At 43.9% G+C, this 19,241-nt stretch overlaps 3 protein-coding genes across 6 annotated transcripts; 2 read left to right on the forward strand and 1 right to left on the reverse strand.

Moving 5' to 3' along the window:
* Window positions 1-59: 59 nt before the first annotated feature.
* LOC109520170 (probable RNA-binding protein 46) lies at window positions 60-4,940 on the reverse strand. 4 transcript variants are annotated; one of them, XM_019877188.1, is made up of 10 exons: window positions 4,708-4,940; window positions 3,299-3,481; window positions 3,006-3,186; window positions 2,743-2,899; window positions 2,402-2,531; window positions 2,057-2,151; window positions 1,525-1,909; window positions 1,240-1,439; window positions 981-1,083; window positions 60-739 (listed from the first exon to the last, which is right to left on the reverse strand). In XM_019877188.1, exons 2-10 carry the CDS (start codon window positions 3,453-3,455, stop codon window positions 657-659), a joined length of 1,491 nt encoding a protein of 496 aa, XP_019732747.1. In that variant the 5' UTR covers window positions 3,456-3,481; window positions 4,708-4,940; the 3' UTR covers window positions 60-656. The 4 variants fall into 4 exon arrangements, with proteins under 4 accessions (XP_019732747.1, XP_019732744.1, XP_019732743.1 ...); XM_019877185.1 differs by lacking the exon at window positions 4,708-4,940 and adding an exon at window positions 4,212-4,304 and having other exon boundaries at window positions 3,018-3,186; XM_019877184.1 differs by lacking the exon at window positions 4,708-4,940 and adding an exon at window positions 4,212-4,304.
* Window positions 4,941-5,028: 88 nt separating this feature from the next.
* Window positions 5,029-11,708, forward strand: tmtc1 (transmembrane O-mannosyltransferase targeting cadherins 1). The gene is made up of 19 exons (XM_019877189.1): window positions 5,029-5,679; window positions 5,943-6,120; window positions 6,239-6,312; window positions 6,769-6,945; window positions 7,054-7,135; window positions 7,264-7,367; window positions 7,514-7,703; window positions 7,872-7,993; window positions 8,106-8,273; window positions 8,410-8,523; window positions 8,712-8,855; window positions 9,002-9,110; window positions 9,255-9,357; window positions 9,430-9,565; window positions 9,845-9,989; window positions 10,210-10,347; window positions 10,798-10,920; window positions 10,996-11,073; window positions 11,281-11,708. Exons 1-19 carry the CDS (start codon window positions 5,384-5,386, stop codon window positions 11,404-11,406), a joined length of 2,607 nt encoding a protein of 868 aa, XP_019732748.1. The 5' UTR covers window positions 5,029-5,383; the 3' UTR covers window positions 11,407-11,708.
* Window positions 11,709-13,089: 1,381 nt separating this feature from the next.
* cog5 (component of oligomeric golgi complex 5) lies at window positions 13,090-19,174 on the forward strand. The gene is made up of 22 exons (XM_019877156.1): window positions 13,090-13,171; window positions 13,270-13,409; window positions 13,638-13,695; window positions 13,929-13,983; window positions 14,207-14,276; window positions 14,429-14,549; window positions 15,030-15,160; window positions 15,239-15,398; window positions 15,523-15,635; window positions 15,707-15,784; window positions 15,853-15,934; window positions 16,044-16,239; window positions 16,319-16,480; window positions 16,611-16,710; window positions 16,806-16,916; window positions 16,989-17,051; window positions 17,237-17,340; window positions 17,419-17,656; window positions 17,737-17,813; window positions 18,576-18,702; window positions 18,817-18,896; window positions 18,955-19,174. Exons 1-22 carry the CDS (start codon window positions 13,117-13,119, stop codon window positions 19,070-19,072), a joined length of 2,439 nt encoding a protein of 812 aa, XP_019732715.1. The 5' UTR covers window positions 13,090-13,116; the 3' UTR covers window positions 19,073-19,174.
* Window positions 19,175-19,241: the final 67 nt, after the last annotated feature.

The following is a 19,241-nucleotide window of genomic DNA, read 5'->3' on the forward strand; positions in this document are numbered from 1 at the left end:
TGAAAAATTTTACTGAAACAATTTTGAGAGTCATAAAATCATTTAACATCTCAATCTGTATTTCAATATTTGTGTTTCTATATTAAAACGAAAATATAAGAGAGTTCTTTTTCTATTTTAAAAATCAGTTTCCAATCATATCCAATTACCAATGAGACACACAGAGCATCATGATGTTAATTAGCCCACCTGGTTTTTAAGACTCTGCATGTGAATCTGTGCGAGCTGGTCCTTGCATGGGTATCTCCGGCAGCGCCTCTCAAGATTGGTGGTCCTCATCACCGACTCGATTGGATCCAAGCACTGCCACACTCAACGAAAGGGTCGTAACAATTTACATATAATACAGTATGCAGTACTGTTGGCATGTCGCCCCCTGCTGGCTGACATTGACACATACCAAGACATTTTAACAAATACATTTTTTTAAATAACTTTTATTTCATATTTCTCTGGAATACCAAAACACAACAACGAGAACAAGACCGTGTAACATGTTTCCTATGGAACGCACAGATTATACTGGACCTCCTTTGAACGTGCCTGAATGCATAGCGGAACAAGAACTACACTGGAGTCACACTGTCCCTCTGGAGGTCTCAGGGTCAGGTGTGTGTACAGGCAGAGAGGCTGGGTCAAGAGAGGAGGTGAACGTTCTAGCGTAGCAGGTCAGGACTTGGTGCAGCATCAGACGACATAGGTGATGGGCTACTGGACGAATCATTCACAAATAATGCGTCTGGTGGTGAGAAGGACAAAGAATGAATGAACGATTGCTTTACTTGTCATACTGATTGGAGAAGCACAAGTGTTTTTGTTGCCATAACTTGTCCGCAACTAAAGTCTCTACTTCATACAATTAATAACAGCTTTCACGAAAGAGGGCCACATTTCACGCAGAGGAAAAATGTTGGTGAATAAATTGAGACAAAATCATGATTATTATTATCGGGGGGTGTGTGTGTATGTGTGTGTGTTACCAAGATTCCACAGAGCATTTTGTGCAGCAAGCTCTTTAGCATCATCCAGCTGCACACATAACTTGTCTGGCATGAAGGATTGTTGTGTCAGTGGCATCACCACCTACACGCGCACACAAACACAAGTGAGTGTGTGCTGTGTCTGTGTGTGCGTGTGTGTGTGTGTGGGGGGGGGGGTGATGTGCAGCTTGCTGACAGCAAGAGCCAAGGTCAAATCCGTCTGACCCCATTCAAAACAGTGTGCTGTGGTTATCATCACCTTGTAGACCAGCAGCAGGGTCCCATTCTGGCTCAGCAAAGAGAAGAGGTTGTACTGTGGGGGCGGCCAGTTGTGCACACAGCAATACAAGTCCAGCAGGCTGACAGCCGATCTGATCTGATCGGGTCGGAGGAGCAGCAGGCTGGTGCGGTACAACGGGGTGCCGGGAAAAAGCGGGAACACGCCCTTGTCGGGTTTTCCTGAATGCAAACAGAATGACAGTGCTGAAGCTTGACCTTACCCACTGACTTGGATTGGAAGGGACTGAAATGGTGGCGCATTTACCTGGTCCTACAGCATACTGGGGTTTCCACTGGAAGTAAGGGGGCGTCTTCAAGGATTGCTGAGGAGAGCACTCATTCACGCCTCCGTGGCGCGGGACAATCATCTCCTTGGCTCCTCTTCCGGTCTTGCTTCCCTGGCAGCTCTTAGGGCGGGATCTCCTGCCCGCCTCTTCCGCAGGAGGCTTCACGAGGCTCACCTCCACTACGCTGCCATCAATGGTGGTGCCATTCATGTTGCTGGTGACAGCTACGGCATCCTTGTGGAGGCCAAAGTGAAGGAAGGCGTGGGTGGTCAACTTCTTCACGCGCATCACCGCACCTGCTTTGAAGCGATCACACTCGCGCTGAAGTGTTTCCTCCGTGGTGCTCGGTGAAAGGTTACGCACCTGAAAAGGACACCAGACTTTCGGAATAAAAGAATGCCTGTGGTACAGGGATGTTGCTGATGTTTTATTTTTGATAACAGTTTGAACAAAAAAGAATGAATAAATCATTTGGATTTTCACCATTCAACTCATCAAGCCCACACTTACGTGGGCAACCGTGACGTGCTGCGCGTTTGCTCTCTTCCCGTGTTTGTCCGGCTTGGCCCAATTCACCCAGTGGGTGTGGCCCCACAGGTGCCTGACTGTGGTGACAAGAAGATAGTCAGGAATGTTGCGACAAGTAAACCTAATCCTAATAATTTGGTATCTTACTTTATAATAATGCCGCAATTAGCATTAAAATCGATAGGAGCGCAGTCCATGTGGAGTGGCAGTATTTTATTGATCATATTTGACATATAACTTTGATTCCATATCGAACTTTCTTTAAGCAACAGGCGATCGATGGTATTGCCATTGTAACTCGCGATGCTGGCTGAGTAGAAAACTTACTAGCAATTAACTCCTTGCGGGCCAATGCCGCCGCCTTGTGTGTCTCATACTCCAAAAAGGCGAAGCCTCGATGTTTCCCGGCGTCTGAGGAGCTTGAACACACGGTGACATCCCGAAGGCCATCTGTCACCTAGGAGGTCAATGTGACGTTCATGTGATGAATATCAGATTTATAACACATAAATGTTTTGGCCTAAAAATGTACTTATGTGTATGTAATGTAACTTATCTGGAAGCACTAAGTAAATAATTGAAATAAATAAATCTTACACATACATTGCAATGTCGATTTGAATTTGATTTATTGTTCAGCCCTAATTCACAGACATCCTTGGGTGTACCTTCTTGATCTCCTCCATGATCTCCTCCTTACTCTTGTCTTTGGGAATGCAGCCGAGGAAGAGGCGGCAATTATTGAGAGTGGCGCACACGCCGAGAAACTTCCCTGGACGAACCTCATATTTGTTCAGCATCTGGATCGCTATTAGGGCCTCCTCCCTGGAACATAATCATCACAGTCATAACTATCATCCTCCTCAATATTGTCAATTTTCCACAGGTAGGAGCGCTGCATCGAGATATCAAGTTCTAGATTCAATGTTACCTTTTGGTGTACATGACAAAGGCGTAGCCACGGTTGTCTCCGGTAAACTCCATCATCAGCCTCAGCTCGTAGATGGTTCCAGCTGTCTCGAACAGAGGGACGAGCTCATCTTCATAGAGGTCTCTGGGTATGTTTCCCACAAACACCTCACAGTCAATGTATGGCGCTGGACCCTCCCAGTCTGCAGGTAGAGATAGTCCGTTCTTGTCAAGTTTTCAATCCGTTGAGTGAGTAAGAATACAAATGAAATATGCAAGCAAGGCGCTCAGGATATGTTTGTCATCTCCACTCACTTGGTGGCGGTCCGCCATACTTTCTCTGTCCATTCTCCTGCAGAATATCATATCCCGTCTTGTCCATGAGTGCCACCAAGGCCAACTGAATGGACAGTGACCTTCTGAACTCTTCTGCACCCTTCACAGGAAGGGCCTCCCCAGAGGATGATGTCATGTATTTTGCCAATTCTTGGTCACAGCCTGGAAAACAGAACTTTTGTAAGAGGAAATCCACAAAGAATCTCCTTTCATTGGCACAGACATATTATACACAGAATTACTTTTTCACACATGATGACATCAAGAAGTAGGGGCTTGAGTGCAGAAGAGAAACAAGAGTTGACAGAGAGATTCATTCAACATGTTGTCAGCTTGGTTACTACTCGTCGTCACTGGAGGGGGTGAAGAAATGTTGGGGACCACTGCAAGCGTCAAACTATTGTACGAGAAACCAATCCTAACCGCCCTACCCAAAAAAAAAAAAAAAAAAAGTTGAGAACCGCTGCGCGAAAGAGTATCCGTTTTCAATTAATTGAAATGACCACCACTGAGCATTACAATCACATATTTTAATTGACATTTTAACTTTCATGACAGTTATCGAGCTAAAAATCGTCTTAAAAAACGCGGATCCACTCTAAGATCTGATCCTTTTTTCGGGCGTTATACCCACATAATATCTGCTAATTATCGATTAATACAATGTCCTACTTTGGTAAATGACTCGTAAAGGCGGAGAAAAGTAGTAAACAACTAGTCGTACCTAATTTTAGTAACAAAAACGCTAGTCACCAAAATGTCGAACACGCCGATGAAAACGACTCTGTGCATTGGACACGACAAGCGGCAAATTGCGTTAGCTTTAATGCTAATGCGTCTTTTGATTACCGGTTTCTACACCATATTTTTGAAGAATACTATAAAAACTTACCATCTCCATTTTCCGCCATTAAATTCATAGTATTTTATTATATTCTGAACGTAATTTAAACTCCCTCGGGCAACAGTTTGGGATGCTTTTCACTGAAACTCTCCTCGTTTAAGAGCCTTCATGTTAACAGGCAACTTGTGATTTTGGACCAATGAACTGTCCCGAATTTTGATGGACATTAAGTTGAGACGCTCTCAGCCAATCAGCAGTTCGGATGATGCAGATAACCGCGTAGACTTCAAGTTTGCTGTCTAAATACAAAATATTTTTAATGTGGAATTTTATCTGAGCTGGCCGAAGGTTGGGGTGGTAATAACTCCCCAAAATTGGTTTTCATTCACACTTTTGACTACAACAACATCAGTAGTTATTGATTATCCCGACTCTTTATTTCCATAGACATTTTTTAAATACTTACTTCATTGTTCACAGTTTGTATGGGATTGGGAAAGTTGTAATTTATATAAAAATTAAAAAGTTTGGCCCGAACACAGACCTCTTGGTGACAGCACAAGATTTTCACTATTCGCGGGGCGATGCGGTACCTATGCCCCGCGAATAGGGGGGGGGGGGGTGAATGAGATTTTATTTGCTGTTTGCTCCTTTCGATCCTATTGTCGCCTATGTATTCTTAATAATCGGACCCGCACTTGCATCAATATAATCGCTAAACTATATTAACTGAGTCAACTAAAATTCCATAATGTGCTCCCACTGCCCCCCCCCCCCCAAACCGTGTTTATATCTGCTTAGACTGGCATTCGGCAATAACCTTTTGCGCATGCGTCTACAGGAGGGTCTTTCGTATTGATGTGCCCTTCTTGAACATGGATCAAACTCGTGCATTGCAAGTGTTTGTAAATCTTTCTCACCTGAATCGCACAACCAAGTTTTTGTTGTTGCATCGCCCTTCCTGTGGCTTATCAAGTTCATTTATTACACATTTTTCAGCCACATAGTCGACACTTTTCCGTTCCGACGCTTTTCAGCATCGTGTCCTGAACAGTATCGCTCATCTCCAATTTTACATGAATGCACCACAATACAACGAACTGTGCGCTTCAAATTCTCATAGCTCACGGACACTCCTTGCTGAGCGGAATGGACGAATCTTTTAGTGTCCACACATTGATTTGCAGCCCACACGCGCCTTTGGAGAAACCAGGGCTGACATGACATCCCCGGAAAGAGAGCGAAATCTTCCCCAGCATCCACCGAACTCCGTCAGGCAACCGACGGGCTGGACTGCGAGTCGCTGCGCAGCCTTGGTCACACTGTGTGTGTTATGTTACAGCAACTCTATCCATGGGGAGTTGGTGCACGACGACGTTTGGGCGATTATCAACAACCCAGACGTTCGACCGAGCTCCAGTCTCCGGAACATCTTCACGAACGATTTTTGGGGCAAGAGGATGTCGGACAATTCGAGCCACAAGTCCTACAGACCGTTTTGCATTCTCACCTTTAAGTATGTTCACCGCACCCTTTTAAGGCCGACATTAAATTTCATTTGGTGCCGTTTGAGAATGTAGTATTAGTTTGCAATACGGCCGCAATTTCGTGAAACTGCGCTCAGTGTGACGTCATGCAGCACCGATGCCGTAATCTCTTCCCACGTCACAACCACTCTGCGTTATCTTCATTTTAGCATCTAGCATAGACTCGTCTCGTCGTAAAATGATCTGAAAATGACACTTTTACTGTATAATTCCGTTTCTCTGTCTCCATCAGGTTGAATATCCTTCTGGGCGGCATGACACCACTATACTTCCACATGGTCAATGTGTGTCTGCACTGTGCTGTAACCTGCATGTTGATGCACACGTGTGAACGGTGTGTGTTTGAAGAGTCGCACCTGGCCTTCGCCACATCCGTCCTGTTTGCCGTGCACCCTGTCCACACCGAGGCTGTGAGTTCATGACAGAGATCAATTGCAATTACCTGTCAAATGACAAGCAAAATTGTTGGAAAAAAAAAACAAAAGTCTGGACAGTGACAAGAATGACCACACATAATTTGTCTTGCAGGTATCTGGAATAGTGGGAAGGGCTGATCTCTTGGCTTGTCTGCTGTTCTTGCTCGCATTTCTTTCCTATATAAGGTAAAGTGAATTCACACCACCCTGGAGCTTTTCACCCCCCTCCAAAAATTAAAATAAAGTACAGCATGGTCAGTACAGGTTATGTTTTATCAGACAGATAAATCTTGTACTGTATTTAGGATCTGTAAAAGGCCGAAATGCCATAGAAAAGAACATTAGGCACCAGTCGCCTATTGGCAAGGACTTATCGCAGAGTTGAAAACAGCGAGGAGTTGTTGGGAACTAGTTTTTGAATGCATGTCTACTTCCTGTCCTGTATCGAGATGCCGTTGAGCAAGACACTGACCGCCACAACCTCAGGTCAATAGGTGTGGCAATCTTAAAAAGAAACAAACAAATTCTCCTCCTCTCAGGAGTGTCGGTGTGAACACAACTGAGGAGTCGACACCCTCAACGGTGTCGGCGGGGTCGGTGTGGCAATCTTAAAAAGAAACAAACAAATTGTCCTCCTCTCAGGAGTGTCGGTGTGAACACAGCTGAGGACTCGGCACCCTCAACGGTGTCGGCGGGGTCTCTGCTCATCAGTTTGCTGCTGGGCACTTGTGCCATGTTGGTGAAGGAGACAGGCATCACTGTATTTGGGGTTTGCGTCTTTTACGATGCCCTTGTGCTCTGCAGCAAGCCCCTCTTCGGGTAAGCACAAAGCATTTTAATGCCAAATAGCAGCAGAAAAAGTAACACATCTTGATGTAATAAATGACTTGGAATGGAATTTTATCTCTCATCAAATATGTTCCTTAGTCATCTTTCGGGATCTGGCGTTAGACATCTTCTCCAGATCTGGAAACCCTTCATCAAACGGGCCTGTGTTGTCTCGATCTATGTGAGTATTTTATGTTTGGTTTTGTTTTTTGTTTTTCAATATGATGACTGTTTAGGATATATTTCATCTCATATCGCATTAAATTAAACTTGAAAGCAATATTGTCTGATATTTTTGCTCTTTTTCAGGTATTGGCCATTATATCAGTCAGACTTTGGTTAATGGGAGGTTCTATGCCTCTTTTCTCTGAACAAGACAATCCCGCATCCTTTGCACCTTACTTGCTTACCAGGTCGGTGGTACACAGACATCAGATCGGAGCAACTATGCCCAGCCAAATCTCAGGAAAATTAATAAATGTCTGCACTCTGGAGATTATAATTTTTTTTTAATATCTCTCTGCCTGCTACCATTCTATCCATTCATTTCCATGTCTAGAATTTTGACCTACTCTTACCTGCTCTACTTTAACGCCTGGCTGCTGCTGGCCCCCGCCGTGCTGTGCTACGACTGGCAAGTGGGTAGCATCCCTCTCGTCGAGTCGCTGAGTGACATTCGCAACATGGCCACCGCGCTTCTCGCCGTGGTGATGGTCGCCCTCTGTCTGCATTGTATACATTCACTGAAGGTCAATACACATTTTTAACATTTTTATTTCAGTGTCATTCTCACTCACGTGCTAGGATTAGCCAGAGTCCGTTCCCGCCACAGTATTTTCTTAATCGTCTGTATTTATTTCAGGTTTGTTCAGTGTAAGTGGGCGATAGCTTTTTCTTTCTTTGCCTTTTTATTCCAGAGGCAAAAGCGTAAGGAGGTGTTGATGGGACTACTGTTTCTGGTGTTTCCTTTCATTCCTGCGAGTAACCTTTTTTTCAGGGTGGGATTTGTTGTGGCCGAAAGGGTTCTTTACATGCCAAGGCGAGTATCTCTGGGCTATTCAAGTCTAAAACTAACCCTCTTGAGAACTAGCTTTGCATTTTTCGGCTCTTCCTCCTCGGATTAATTTCATCCTCCAACTCTCCTCTTGCAGCATGGGTTACTGTATCCTGGTGGTTCATGGCCTCAGTCGTCTCCTTTCATTGGTGGGCCGTTTTGGCACCACGGTCCTTAGTGCCTCGATGCTTTTGCTGCTACTGCTGTTCTCCTGGAAGACGGTGCAGCAGAACAAAGTCTGGCTTTCCAGGGAGGCCCTCTTCAGGTGAAAGTCTGTATTGAGCGAGTGATAGCAAATGATTTGAAGAATCGAGGTTCATGAAACACTTTAAATTGTGGCTAGGTGTGATTGTGATTGTGATTGTGAATGGTTGTTCGTCTCCTCTCGGCTCTCGTTTCAGTTCTGGTATCTGGACTCTGCCTCACAATGCCAAAGTCCACTACAACTACGCCAACTTCCTAAAGGACAGCGCTCGGCACCAAGAAGCCATTTACCATTACAGCATTGCCCTCAGGTCTGATTCTAACTGTTGCAAAATATGTGGCCTAAATGTGCACACATCAGTTTTAACGAAATAGCATTGCCGCATTTATGAAAGAGAAGCAGAACACTTTTGGGGAAAACCACAAATCTGTTATTTAAATGTTAATCATAAAAACATCCATCCATGCCATGCTTCACAAAACACGTTTGAATTTTCAGGTTGTACCCACGCCATGCCAGTGCTATGAACAATCTCGGCACTCTGACGCACCATCCGGAGGAGGCCGAGCGCTACTATAGGAGAGCACTGGACATCAATCCTCAACATAATCGCGCCCTCTTCAACCTGGGAAATCTCCTCAAGTCAGTCACACACGAAAAGCACGTGCACAAGCACGAACTTACCCATTGAGTTGCATGGCCATCCGTTTGCTATTTCATCCTGTCCTGCCCCTGAAATTTGGCCCATGATTCTGAACATAATTGTGACGAAGATGTTCTTAACCTAGATCACAGGGCAAGGAGAGAGAGGCAGAGGTATTGCTGAGGGACTCCGTTAGCTATGGTCCATATTTCGCCGATGCTTATTCCAGTCTGGCATCACTCTATGCTGACCAGGTAAATTTTACTTTGTTTAAAAAAAAAAAAATGTGGGAGTGCTGAGCGAGACAAGAGTCAATTATTTGTCTCTTCCAAACATTGGAGTCATTATTTTTGACAGCATAAAACGATTCACTTGTCTCTCTCCATGTTGTTTTGCAGAAACGCTATACTGAAGCCCATGAAATGTATTTAAAAGGTATCGAGAATTGTCCTGACAGCTCAGACCTGCATAATAACTATGGGGTGTTTCTGGTGGACACTGGTAAGGTAACCATGATTGTTCTCTACATTCCTGAAAACCATTTGCATCCTATTGAGCCTTCCTCTTCCACAGGAAAGGAGGAGCTGGCAGCTGTTCACTATCAGCAGGCAATTCAACTCAAACCAGCTCACTATGTGGCCATGGTCAACCTGGGCCGCCTTCTCCGCTCCTCCAATTTGAATCAAGAGGCAGAGTCCTGGTATAAAAGGTAGCTGCATGGATTTTAGTTTGTCCCCCCCACCCCCACCCTCGGATTGATGATGGGAATTTATCTGCAAGAGAAAAATGAATCCGGAACTGCTATTCTTAGAGCCCTGATGAAAATCATCCTGTTCTCAGGGGGCGAAATTAAAGTGTTTCAGCAGTGCACGGCAGATTGTTTCAAACGCAAGCACCAGTGAAGAAGTACGGGAGGAATACAGACGTGGAGTAAGGAGCTGGATTATGCAACTGAAGAGTAAACACGATCCTTTACCTTTGCTTGCAGAGCACTTCAGGTGACAAGGAAGGTGGAGATCCTTGCGCCACTTGGGGCGCTGTACTACAACACTGGCCGCTACGATGAAGCCCTGAAAGTTTACAGAGAGGCCGTTAGCCTACAGCCAGAGAACACGGACATTTGGCTGGCACTGGTAAGCATACACCATAAGCACGGCGCTCGGAAAAATTTTCACACACATCTTAAGATAAGATCAGTCCCACAAATCGGAGGGGAAGATGGTGAAGAAGCTAGCTTAGCTGTTAGCTTATGTGATAAGTACAGCTTGGTGGCAAACGCCTCTTCTTGTCATTTCTACTAATATATTTATATGTGGCATATTGGCATCGTGCTTTTCTATTGTTTCCAATCAGGCTCAGGTGTTAACCATGGCCGGCCAGACAAAAGATGCGGAGAAAATGACCCGGGGCATCATTTCCAGAGGGAGCAGATGCATTGAATGTTACCGCCTCCTGTCTTCCATCTACAGCAAGCATGGCAACCACACGGAGGTGTGTACCGTAAAATGTTAAAATTATTCAGCTCTCGCTTGAAGATGGGTTCCATTCAAGTAGTTACCATGGAAACTAAGCCTGAACGTATGTCTTTCCTTTTAACCTACTTTTCCGAACGTCATTAATTAGTATGGGAAAGAGAGTAGTTTTTAACCTGGATTTAAAAGCATTTACACTATATTGGTATGTTTTGAATCTTTCTTGTTTCATACTATTCACGCTAATCATAAAAAAGGAAAAAAATGCTGTTGATTTTTGTATTACATGAGGGGGCGTAGTATTCACTGGAAATGACCGTGTATAGTTTACAGCAGTGATCCAACCACAGGTCTGCGGACCGGTACCGGGCCTCGGCCCGTTTGGGACCGGGCCGCACAGAGACAGACCTGTACAGCGAACTTTCGAAGATATACCCGGTTGTCTATTTTGACACTGTGTTTGTGTCAGGCTCTGGAAGCTCTGAACAGTGCCCTACAGCAGAATCCCAGTGATCTCACAGTGAGAGCAGAGTTGTATTTCTCCAAAGGAAACCAGCTACGAGAGATGAACCAGTTAGACCTAGCTTTCGAGGTACTGTTCTTGTCTTGCCGTTTTGTCAATGTTTCATGTTATTTACCACATTGTTTACTTACTTCCCCTCACTAGAGCTATAAATTGGCTGTGGAACTCAAACCTGATCAGTCACAAGCCTGGATGAACATGGGAGGGATTCAACATATTAAGGTATGACAAGACAGTAATCAAGATAAACTTAATATCCTGTGTAACAATAATAACCAATAGCTGATTGGAAATTGCAAATACACATCAGCTGCCTACTGCGTCCCGCAGGAGATATGGCATGACTCTTTCTTGTGACTGCCTCCAAGGCAGGCCTTAGATCATTCAGAAGCCCCAACATTGCATGCATGTCTGTTTGTGTTTCCACAGGGAGACTATGCAGCAGCTCGGATGTACTACCAGAGAGCGTTGAGTCTCAACCCTGCTTCCAAACTTCTGAAAGAAAATCTGGAGAAGCTGGATCGGCTCGAGAGGAGGAAGACGGGAGCGCCGTAGTCGGCCCGCTAGACATTGTTTTGTCCTGGCAACTTTACAGTTGACCTTCGCTATCCTCCACAGCAGTTGGGATCCTGTTGAACAGTTTAGCTGTGCACGGGTTTGGAGATGGTGTGCAACGGGAGGAAGTATTTCTTGGACTCAAGACTGGTTGAGCCACAACTTGGAAGCATTTTAAGTGTAGAATATCTTGGAAACAACAAGGCACTGTTGCTATTCTCCATTCTACATGAGCTATACCAAAACATGTCAGAATTTCAGTGACGATTGTGATTTTTTTTCTTTAATAGAAGGGTCACAAGTATTTTGTCCATGTGTGTATCCGTTGGTGTTTTGAGTTTTTATTTATTCATTGTTTGGGAAGTCACATCTTTTGCTCTTTAAAAGGTTCAAATTCAGTGCTGCATCGATTCATCCATCAACTTCATGGATATTACCTATCTTGTGCAGTATTTTAAAAGAAACTATTGCTAAAGACTATCACAGATTAGATTACTTTGGATGCATTTGGAATCTTGCCACTTGGAGAAAGCAGATTTTAACCTCATGCCACCTCACACTGTAAAAGTCAAACTCATATTTTGGAAAAGACACATTTGACTCTGGCAGGAAATTACAGTGTTTACGATGATTTGATGTTTTGCGAGAATGAGCGGATATTCCAACTTGTTTGTCAGTTACGCTCAACATACCATGACATACCCTGTTTTTATTACTTTCCAAATGTTTTACAAGACCCTTCTTGCTCTGTATGATTTAAATATTGAAATTCTGTCATATTTTTAAAATTGCAAATCTATATCATGTCCACATTGTGTTATAAAGTTCTGTCATATTTTTAAAATTGCAAATCTATATCATGTCCACATTGTGTTATAAAGTACTTTGAAAGTAAACGTTGAGCCTGTTATGCACCTCAACAATATAGAGGACAAATACAAATACATTGGCATTATGTGAGCGATGCGCAATACTGAGTACGAGTTATGTGCGCTGAGGTTAATGGCTATATTTAATTTCGAAAAGACGAACAGAAGTACTTCACAAGATCAAAATTGAAGAATACAAAAGCCTAAAACCTGAGAAAGTATGTGCGGCGTATGGCAATGAACCAACAGCAAGTGCATAAACATGTCAAACTCAATGAAGCATACCTGGACGTGAGTTCTTGTAGTTGATTGGTTAACACGAGGAGCAGAGCTGATGAGAGCGGATGGAGATGCCTTGACGCAGAATACAACAGGACACAGAAAGACAGATCTACAATTAACATGAACCAAAATTTAACTATAACAAAACAGAGAGACTGTATTCATCCTGCGAGGAAAATTAAATGACATGATTTGTTTTCTTAAATATATTAGTGTTTACAATGTACTGTTGCACCATTACTGTGACAATAAATAAAATATTTTTGGAAGAGAACATTTACAGACGGGCTTTTTTTGGAGGGGGATGTTTCCCAAACGTGTGTGTGTGTTTTGATAAGCCAACGAGACTTGCATTTTGTAAAAGGCCACATTATGGAATTCAGATTGAGTTCTGTTAATGGCCATGTGTTAATGGTTTGCCACACCCAACATGGCAGACGCGCTGACGTGTCGCAGCAACGGCCGAAACCCTTGCGAGGCGTACTCTTTTATAGAGCTACTACGACGAAGAAAATAACCCGTAGAAGAAGAATTCTTTTCGTCGTTTACGGAAGTCAACATGGATAACTTGCTTCACGGCAGAGATGCATCTATGAATTCGTCATTAAAAGACGGTAAATTGACCCATCGAGCAACTGTTATTGAAATATTTCATCGTTTTAGAATATTTGGCGATCGTTGTGCAAAATCAGTCACGTTTCTGTATTTGTAGAGTTCTACGCGGATTTCCTGGCTGCGGATTTCGATGTCAAGATTTACACAGCCCAAGCCATCCACCACGCTGTCATTGCTGAACAGCTGGCGAAGCTCGCACAAGGAATCAGTCAACTTGACAAAGAGCTGCACAGCCAGGCAGGAACGCCGCACACTGCACAACACTCGAGTCACCTAAATCCGGCTAGTTTTTTAAATACAAAGACAGTTAAATGACGTTTGCAGCCCATTTAAAAAAAGGTCCAGAAATACTTGATCAGTATAGAGATGGCATCAGCACAATCTGAATGGACTCCTATAAACTGTACTCTTTTGTAATATACAACAGTATGTAATTGTTTTTTTTTTCCCCTCTTTGCCATCTAGGTGGTAGCCAGACATGAGGACTTACTGGCTCAGGCAACTGGGATCGAGTCTCTGGAAGGTACACTTTTCTATTATGCAATATACAATAAAAATAGAGTGGTCTTTGTTTGTTGTTGAAATAATTGAGACCAAAGGTAAGCATTAAACAAGACAAAAAGCAAGGTAGTATCTTTCAATTAAACGTAAATGTCTATAGATGGGCTAAATGAGTAACATCGCACGGAGTGAAATGTGAGGAAGCAAAAAAAGTTTGTGCAGTTTTACTGCAAGGACGTACATCTTTGTGTTCAGGGGTCCTCCAGATGATGCAGACGAGGATCAGTGCACTGCAGGCAGCTGTTGACAGGTATAACATCCCGTGTCTGTTTTCACACCTTTTTTTTCCACCCCCAGTCTGCTGCTTTGATTATTAGATGCTTTTAATTTTTACCTACAAAAAAAAGAGACAAGTGACAATACACATTGTGTCCCAAGTTTAGAATTTAGCGGTTGTTGGCTTAAGATCTCTGAGGATCAGAGAGAAACAGGTAGACGTTGGCACAGTATTCATCATGATGATGTATTTTCAGGATAAGAAGCAAAATAGTTGACCCTTACAACAAGATCGTGGCCAGGATCACTCAGCTGAGTAGATTACAGGTAAGACCGCTATTTTTCTTTCAAGATACCATGCGTAGTAACATTTTCACGTAGTTATTCTATTAAAACATGAATCCATTTAGCTTTGGGAACGTCAAGAGTGATACTGAAAGCACAGTAGTACCTGCCTCTGCTGTCCCTTTCCTGTCCAGGTGGCCTGCGACCTTCTGCGGAGAATTATTCGGATATTGCACCTAAGCAAGAGGCTTCAGGTTCAGCTTCAGGGTGGCAGTCGGGAGATCACAAAGGCTGCTCACAGTCTCAACGAACTCGGTCAGGACATACAGTCAATTGTTTTGGCAAACATACAATGTACAAGTGAAGCCTCCGAATTCTGTTCCAGGAACTGTCTGGTTGGACTGCAGCTGTCTCATAACTCGTTTAGAGAGTCCAGTGGGCAGACCACGTAGTTACCTGGTGGACACACAAACACAAATAAGTCAGGTTTATTCATGATGATTAAAAGGTGCAGAACGAATCTACGTTCATCTGCTGTCAGCGACACATAGTATCTGAATGTATTTGCAGAGTTGTGGTAGGACACTTTATAGAAGCTAATGTAAGCATTGACAGATTGAACAATAAAGGTCTCGGGGTTGATCCCTGGGCATCCCATCGTCATTTGGTCTGAGATGCAGTTACCAATTTGGACAAAGCACGCCCCGTCCTCCAGACAGGAATTGAACCAGTTTAGAGTGGTACCAGGAATGACCTCACAGTGTCATTCTTTTCTTTTCCCCACAAATCTGCCAGATTATCTGTCACAAGGAGTTGATTTGAGTGGCATCGAGGTCATTGAGAGTGACCTAGTATTAATCAGTAGAGCGAGGCTGGAGGTGGAGAACCAGGCCAAGCGATTATTGGAGCAAGGAACAGAGATTCAGGTAATAAAACCACACACACAAAAAAAACTTGACACTTCTGTCGCTGCCTATTTATTTTTCACTCTCCGTGTCTGTCAGAATCCTACGCAGGTCGGCACAGCTTTGCAGGTCTTCTACAACCTCGGTTGTCTAAAGGAGACCATCAGTTCTGTTGTGGGGGCTTACCAGACTAGCATACATGACAGCATCATTGGCGCTCTAGATATTAAGGGCCTGACACAGCCATCCAATCCCAGAGGTAAACCTGTAACAATTAGTTTGTCTTGTTAAAAAAAAAAAAAGAAAAAGTGGCCAGAAGTGTAAATGAAAAGGTGACTCCTAACATGAATTTCAAGTGCATCCAATGGCCTTTCTTACCTCAGGTGCCCCCGGAAGAGCCGTTCTCCCAACTCCGGGCAGCACGGCAGCCTTCCGTGCTGCTCTTTGGACAAACCTGGAGAAACTAATGGACCAGATTTGTGCTGCATGCAAACAAGTAAGGAACTGAAGAATAGGCGGGGGGAGAAAGAATAAGATGCATATCTTTTTTCCCGCAAACTTCCTTAGGTGCAGCATCTCCAGAAGGTCCTGATGAAGAAGAGAGATCCTGTCAGTCATAAGTGTTTCATTGACGAGATTATTAAGGTGAGTCACTATCAGGGTTCGAATATTTTGAAGTTTTTCATGATAGTTAATTTTTATTTCAATGACAGGATGGTGAGCCTGACATACTCTACACCTTTTGGACTGATGTCACGAACAAATTAAGAGAAGAATTTCACAAAGCAACTCAAGGTATTTTGTTTTTGCCTGTAATATACAGTCAGATCTGAAAAATCATCAAGGTAATTCATTGACGGGTGTAGTGGAACAGACAATAATCATTTAATTTTTCGTACATCAGCCTCATCTTTCCTGAAGCAAGCGTTCGAAGGGGAGTACCCTAAATTGTTGCGACTTTACAATGAGCTGTGGCGCCGGCTCCAGCAGTACAGCGCCAGCCTGCACGGCTCACTCATCAACAGCGGCGGCATGGATGCCACTCTGGAGCCAGAAACCGAAAGCCTTGACTTGTTCTCTCAAAACAAACAGGACTACAAGTAAGCATTTAACCGAAAGAGGCTTTCAGACAGCTGATATGAAAAACCTTCCATTCACTATTCATTTGCGTGCGCGCAGTCCGGAGAGGGCCCTGAAGGATTCTCTTCAAGCGTATGAAGCAGCTTACCTGTCCAAGTCTCTCTCTCGCCTCTTTGACCCCATCAACCTCGTGTTCCCGATGGGCGGGCGCAACCCACCCTCCAACGATGAGTTGGAGAGCATCATCAAGACCATCAGCAGGCCAGTACTTGACATGCAATTTTCTTTCGTGACGGTATTTCCTGAAATAATGCCCACCAGGCAAGATGGCATCCACGTTACATTTTGGATATCATTGAAATAATATTCCATGACTTTGTGTTGTTTGCAGTGAGCTGAATGTAGCATCTATGGATTCAGACCTCGCGCTTGCTGTTGCCAAAAATGCTGCCAAGACCGTGCAACTCTTTTGTGTCAAGTCTGAACAGCTGGTACGTTTGCGGTATTTTTATTTATTTTTTTTACTATAAGGCGCACTTAAATTGTGTAGTGCAGTTTTAGACTTAATTTCCTTTTTATTCTGTAGTTGTGTACTCAGAGTGATGCCAGTCAGGTGATTGGTCCGTTATCTGAAGGCCAGAGGAGAAACACTGCAGTCGTCAATTCACTTTACCGTCTGCAGCAGGCTGTTGCCAAGGTAAGATGAGGATTCTGAAATTCCTGCACTATGGGCTGGTACGCAAGTGACCGTTATATTTTCTATTTTCAGTTTACTTCTGGTTTGGGGTCAAGTCTGGCAGCTCCGGCAGAGGCCCTCTCTTCTTCTTTGGAGGTGAACAACTTCGTAACGCTCGTAGTTTCACCGTGCTACGTTTTTTTGGTTCAACTTTAGCGCAACAGAAGACAAAATCACTGACATGCTGAAGTCACACATGACGACAGAACGTCAACATTTGTTCTGACATTGTAGGTACCATTGATTTTTTTTTTTTTTTTCGTTTTTGGGGGGGATTTTAGGAAGTGCAGGCACTGATGAGCAGCGCAGTGCAGCCTCTCTTACAGTCAGTCAGTGATTCTATCGAGGCCATCATCATCACGCTACACCAGGAGGACTTCTCAGGGTCAGTTCTTTAAATACGAAAGTATTTATATACAAAAGAGTATTTATGTGCATTAATACTTGTCCTTCTGTGTTGCAGCAAGCTCCCCAGCCCTGATACGGCTGATGTTGTCTGCTCCCTTTACATGAAGGAGTTGCAGGGCTTCATCTCCAGAGTCATGACCGACTACTTCAGACACTTCGAGTGTACAGACTTCATCTACGAAAGCACCGAGTCAATTGCTCAGAGAGCCATTGAGCTGTTCGTACGGCATGCCAGCTTGTTGCGCCCACTGGGCGAAGGGGGAAAGATGCGTCTGGCCGCTGACTTTGCACAAGTTAGGGCTTAAAAAGAATGTTTTCAATTGACTGTTTTCATCCACATCATTTTGAATATTTGTACTTGTCTTTTTCTAAGATGGAGATGGCTGTGGCTCCGCTATGCAGGAGAGTGTCTGATTTGGGCAAACCTTACAGAGTGCTTCGTTCCTTTAGGTAGGTTGGCTCTTTGAAACTTTTAATTGGACAAAACAAAACTCTATTATTGGGATTGAGGCATATGTGACAGAAGAGAGAATATACTCAATATGGCCAATCGATCATGTCAAAGAATTCAAAGGGCGGCAAGTTAGCAGGTGACATAATGAAACAACTTACCTTTAAATGGAAGCCCTCCTTGAGCCAAAACGTACTCGAGGATGGGGGTTCCTCCAACTTGGATACTAACGTGGTTGTCGGATAAACAAACAATATAAAGCACATTAAGTGAGGTAAACGAGAATGACAATATTCGCTGTGCCAATTTTGCGCCAGCTAATGCTAATTATAGCGCACGTCCATCGGCAGTCGTGGTGGGAATTAACCAATGAATGAGCACTAATCGTTAAATGGCAATGCCACTCACCTCTTGTGAAGGCACAACAGCTCAAAAAGAACCCAACAAAACAAAAACAAACCAAAAAATACCTTTGACGGGTCGTAAATCACTAGTGTCCCTTTCAAATTACTTAACCACCTGCGCGTCGCGCGGGTCCAGCGTGACGCGTAGATACATACTTCTTCATGCATTTACGTTTATCTGGAGAATAGAGACAATAGCTTTTATGGCGCCCTCGTGTGGCCGATGTTGGTAGCTTGTGAGCAGAAATGCTGCTGCCAACAACGGCAAAAATGGTCGCGGCAAAGCATGCCAATACTTAAAAGAACCATTGCAGTGCTGTTTTAACTGAGGAACTGGACATCACGGCTATCTTTCAGGCCGCTGCTGTTTCAGACAAGTAACCTGATAGTCAAGAGTCCAGCTGTGGGGGACTTGATTCCTTACAGCACTGTGCTTCACTTCCTCTTCGCCAGGGCCCCGTCTGAGCTTAAGTCACCTAACCAGGCATGTAGAAATAACACACGTTCATTTTTGAGAAATACACACACAAAAAAAAGAGTGGAGTTGATGTACATGTACAACTTGCTTCAGTATATAATTGAAGTTTGCCGCTCACAGAGAGCCGAGTGGTCGGTCACCCGTTACTCCCAGTGGATGGATGACCATCCATCAGAGAGAGACCGTCTCACCCTCATCAGGTAAGCGCATCAATAAGAATGGACGTGGATGTTTTTTAATCTTTGTGCTTTTCATTAGGGGCTCTTTGGAGGCGTATGTGCAGTCTGTAAGGGCTCGCCAGGGGAAGGAGTTTGCACCAATCTATCCCATAATGCTCCAGCTCTTGCAGAGAGCCACTTCGTCGGAAGGGAAATGACAACAGAGTGCTTAAAATGGTTCTGATCTCCTGTATTGTAGCTCAACTTCTGATTTTCCAGTTGACACTGATGAAAAATAAAACTGGCCGGAATGTAATGGCGACAAATTAAAGGTGATTTATTTTTTGGTATCTATCAAAGGTTCAGGACCAGCTCAAGCAATGCCCA

This window comes from Hippocampus comes, unplaced genomic scaffold (genome assembly GCF_001891065.2).
Source record: "Hippocampus comes isolate QL1 unplaced genomic scaffold, H_comes_QL1_v1.1 scaffold61, whole genome shotgun sequence".
Lineage (NCBI taxonomy): Eukaryota > Metazoa > Chordata > Actinopteri > Syngnathiformes > Syngnathidae > Hippocampus > Hippocampus comes.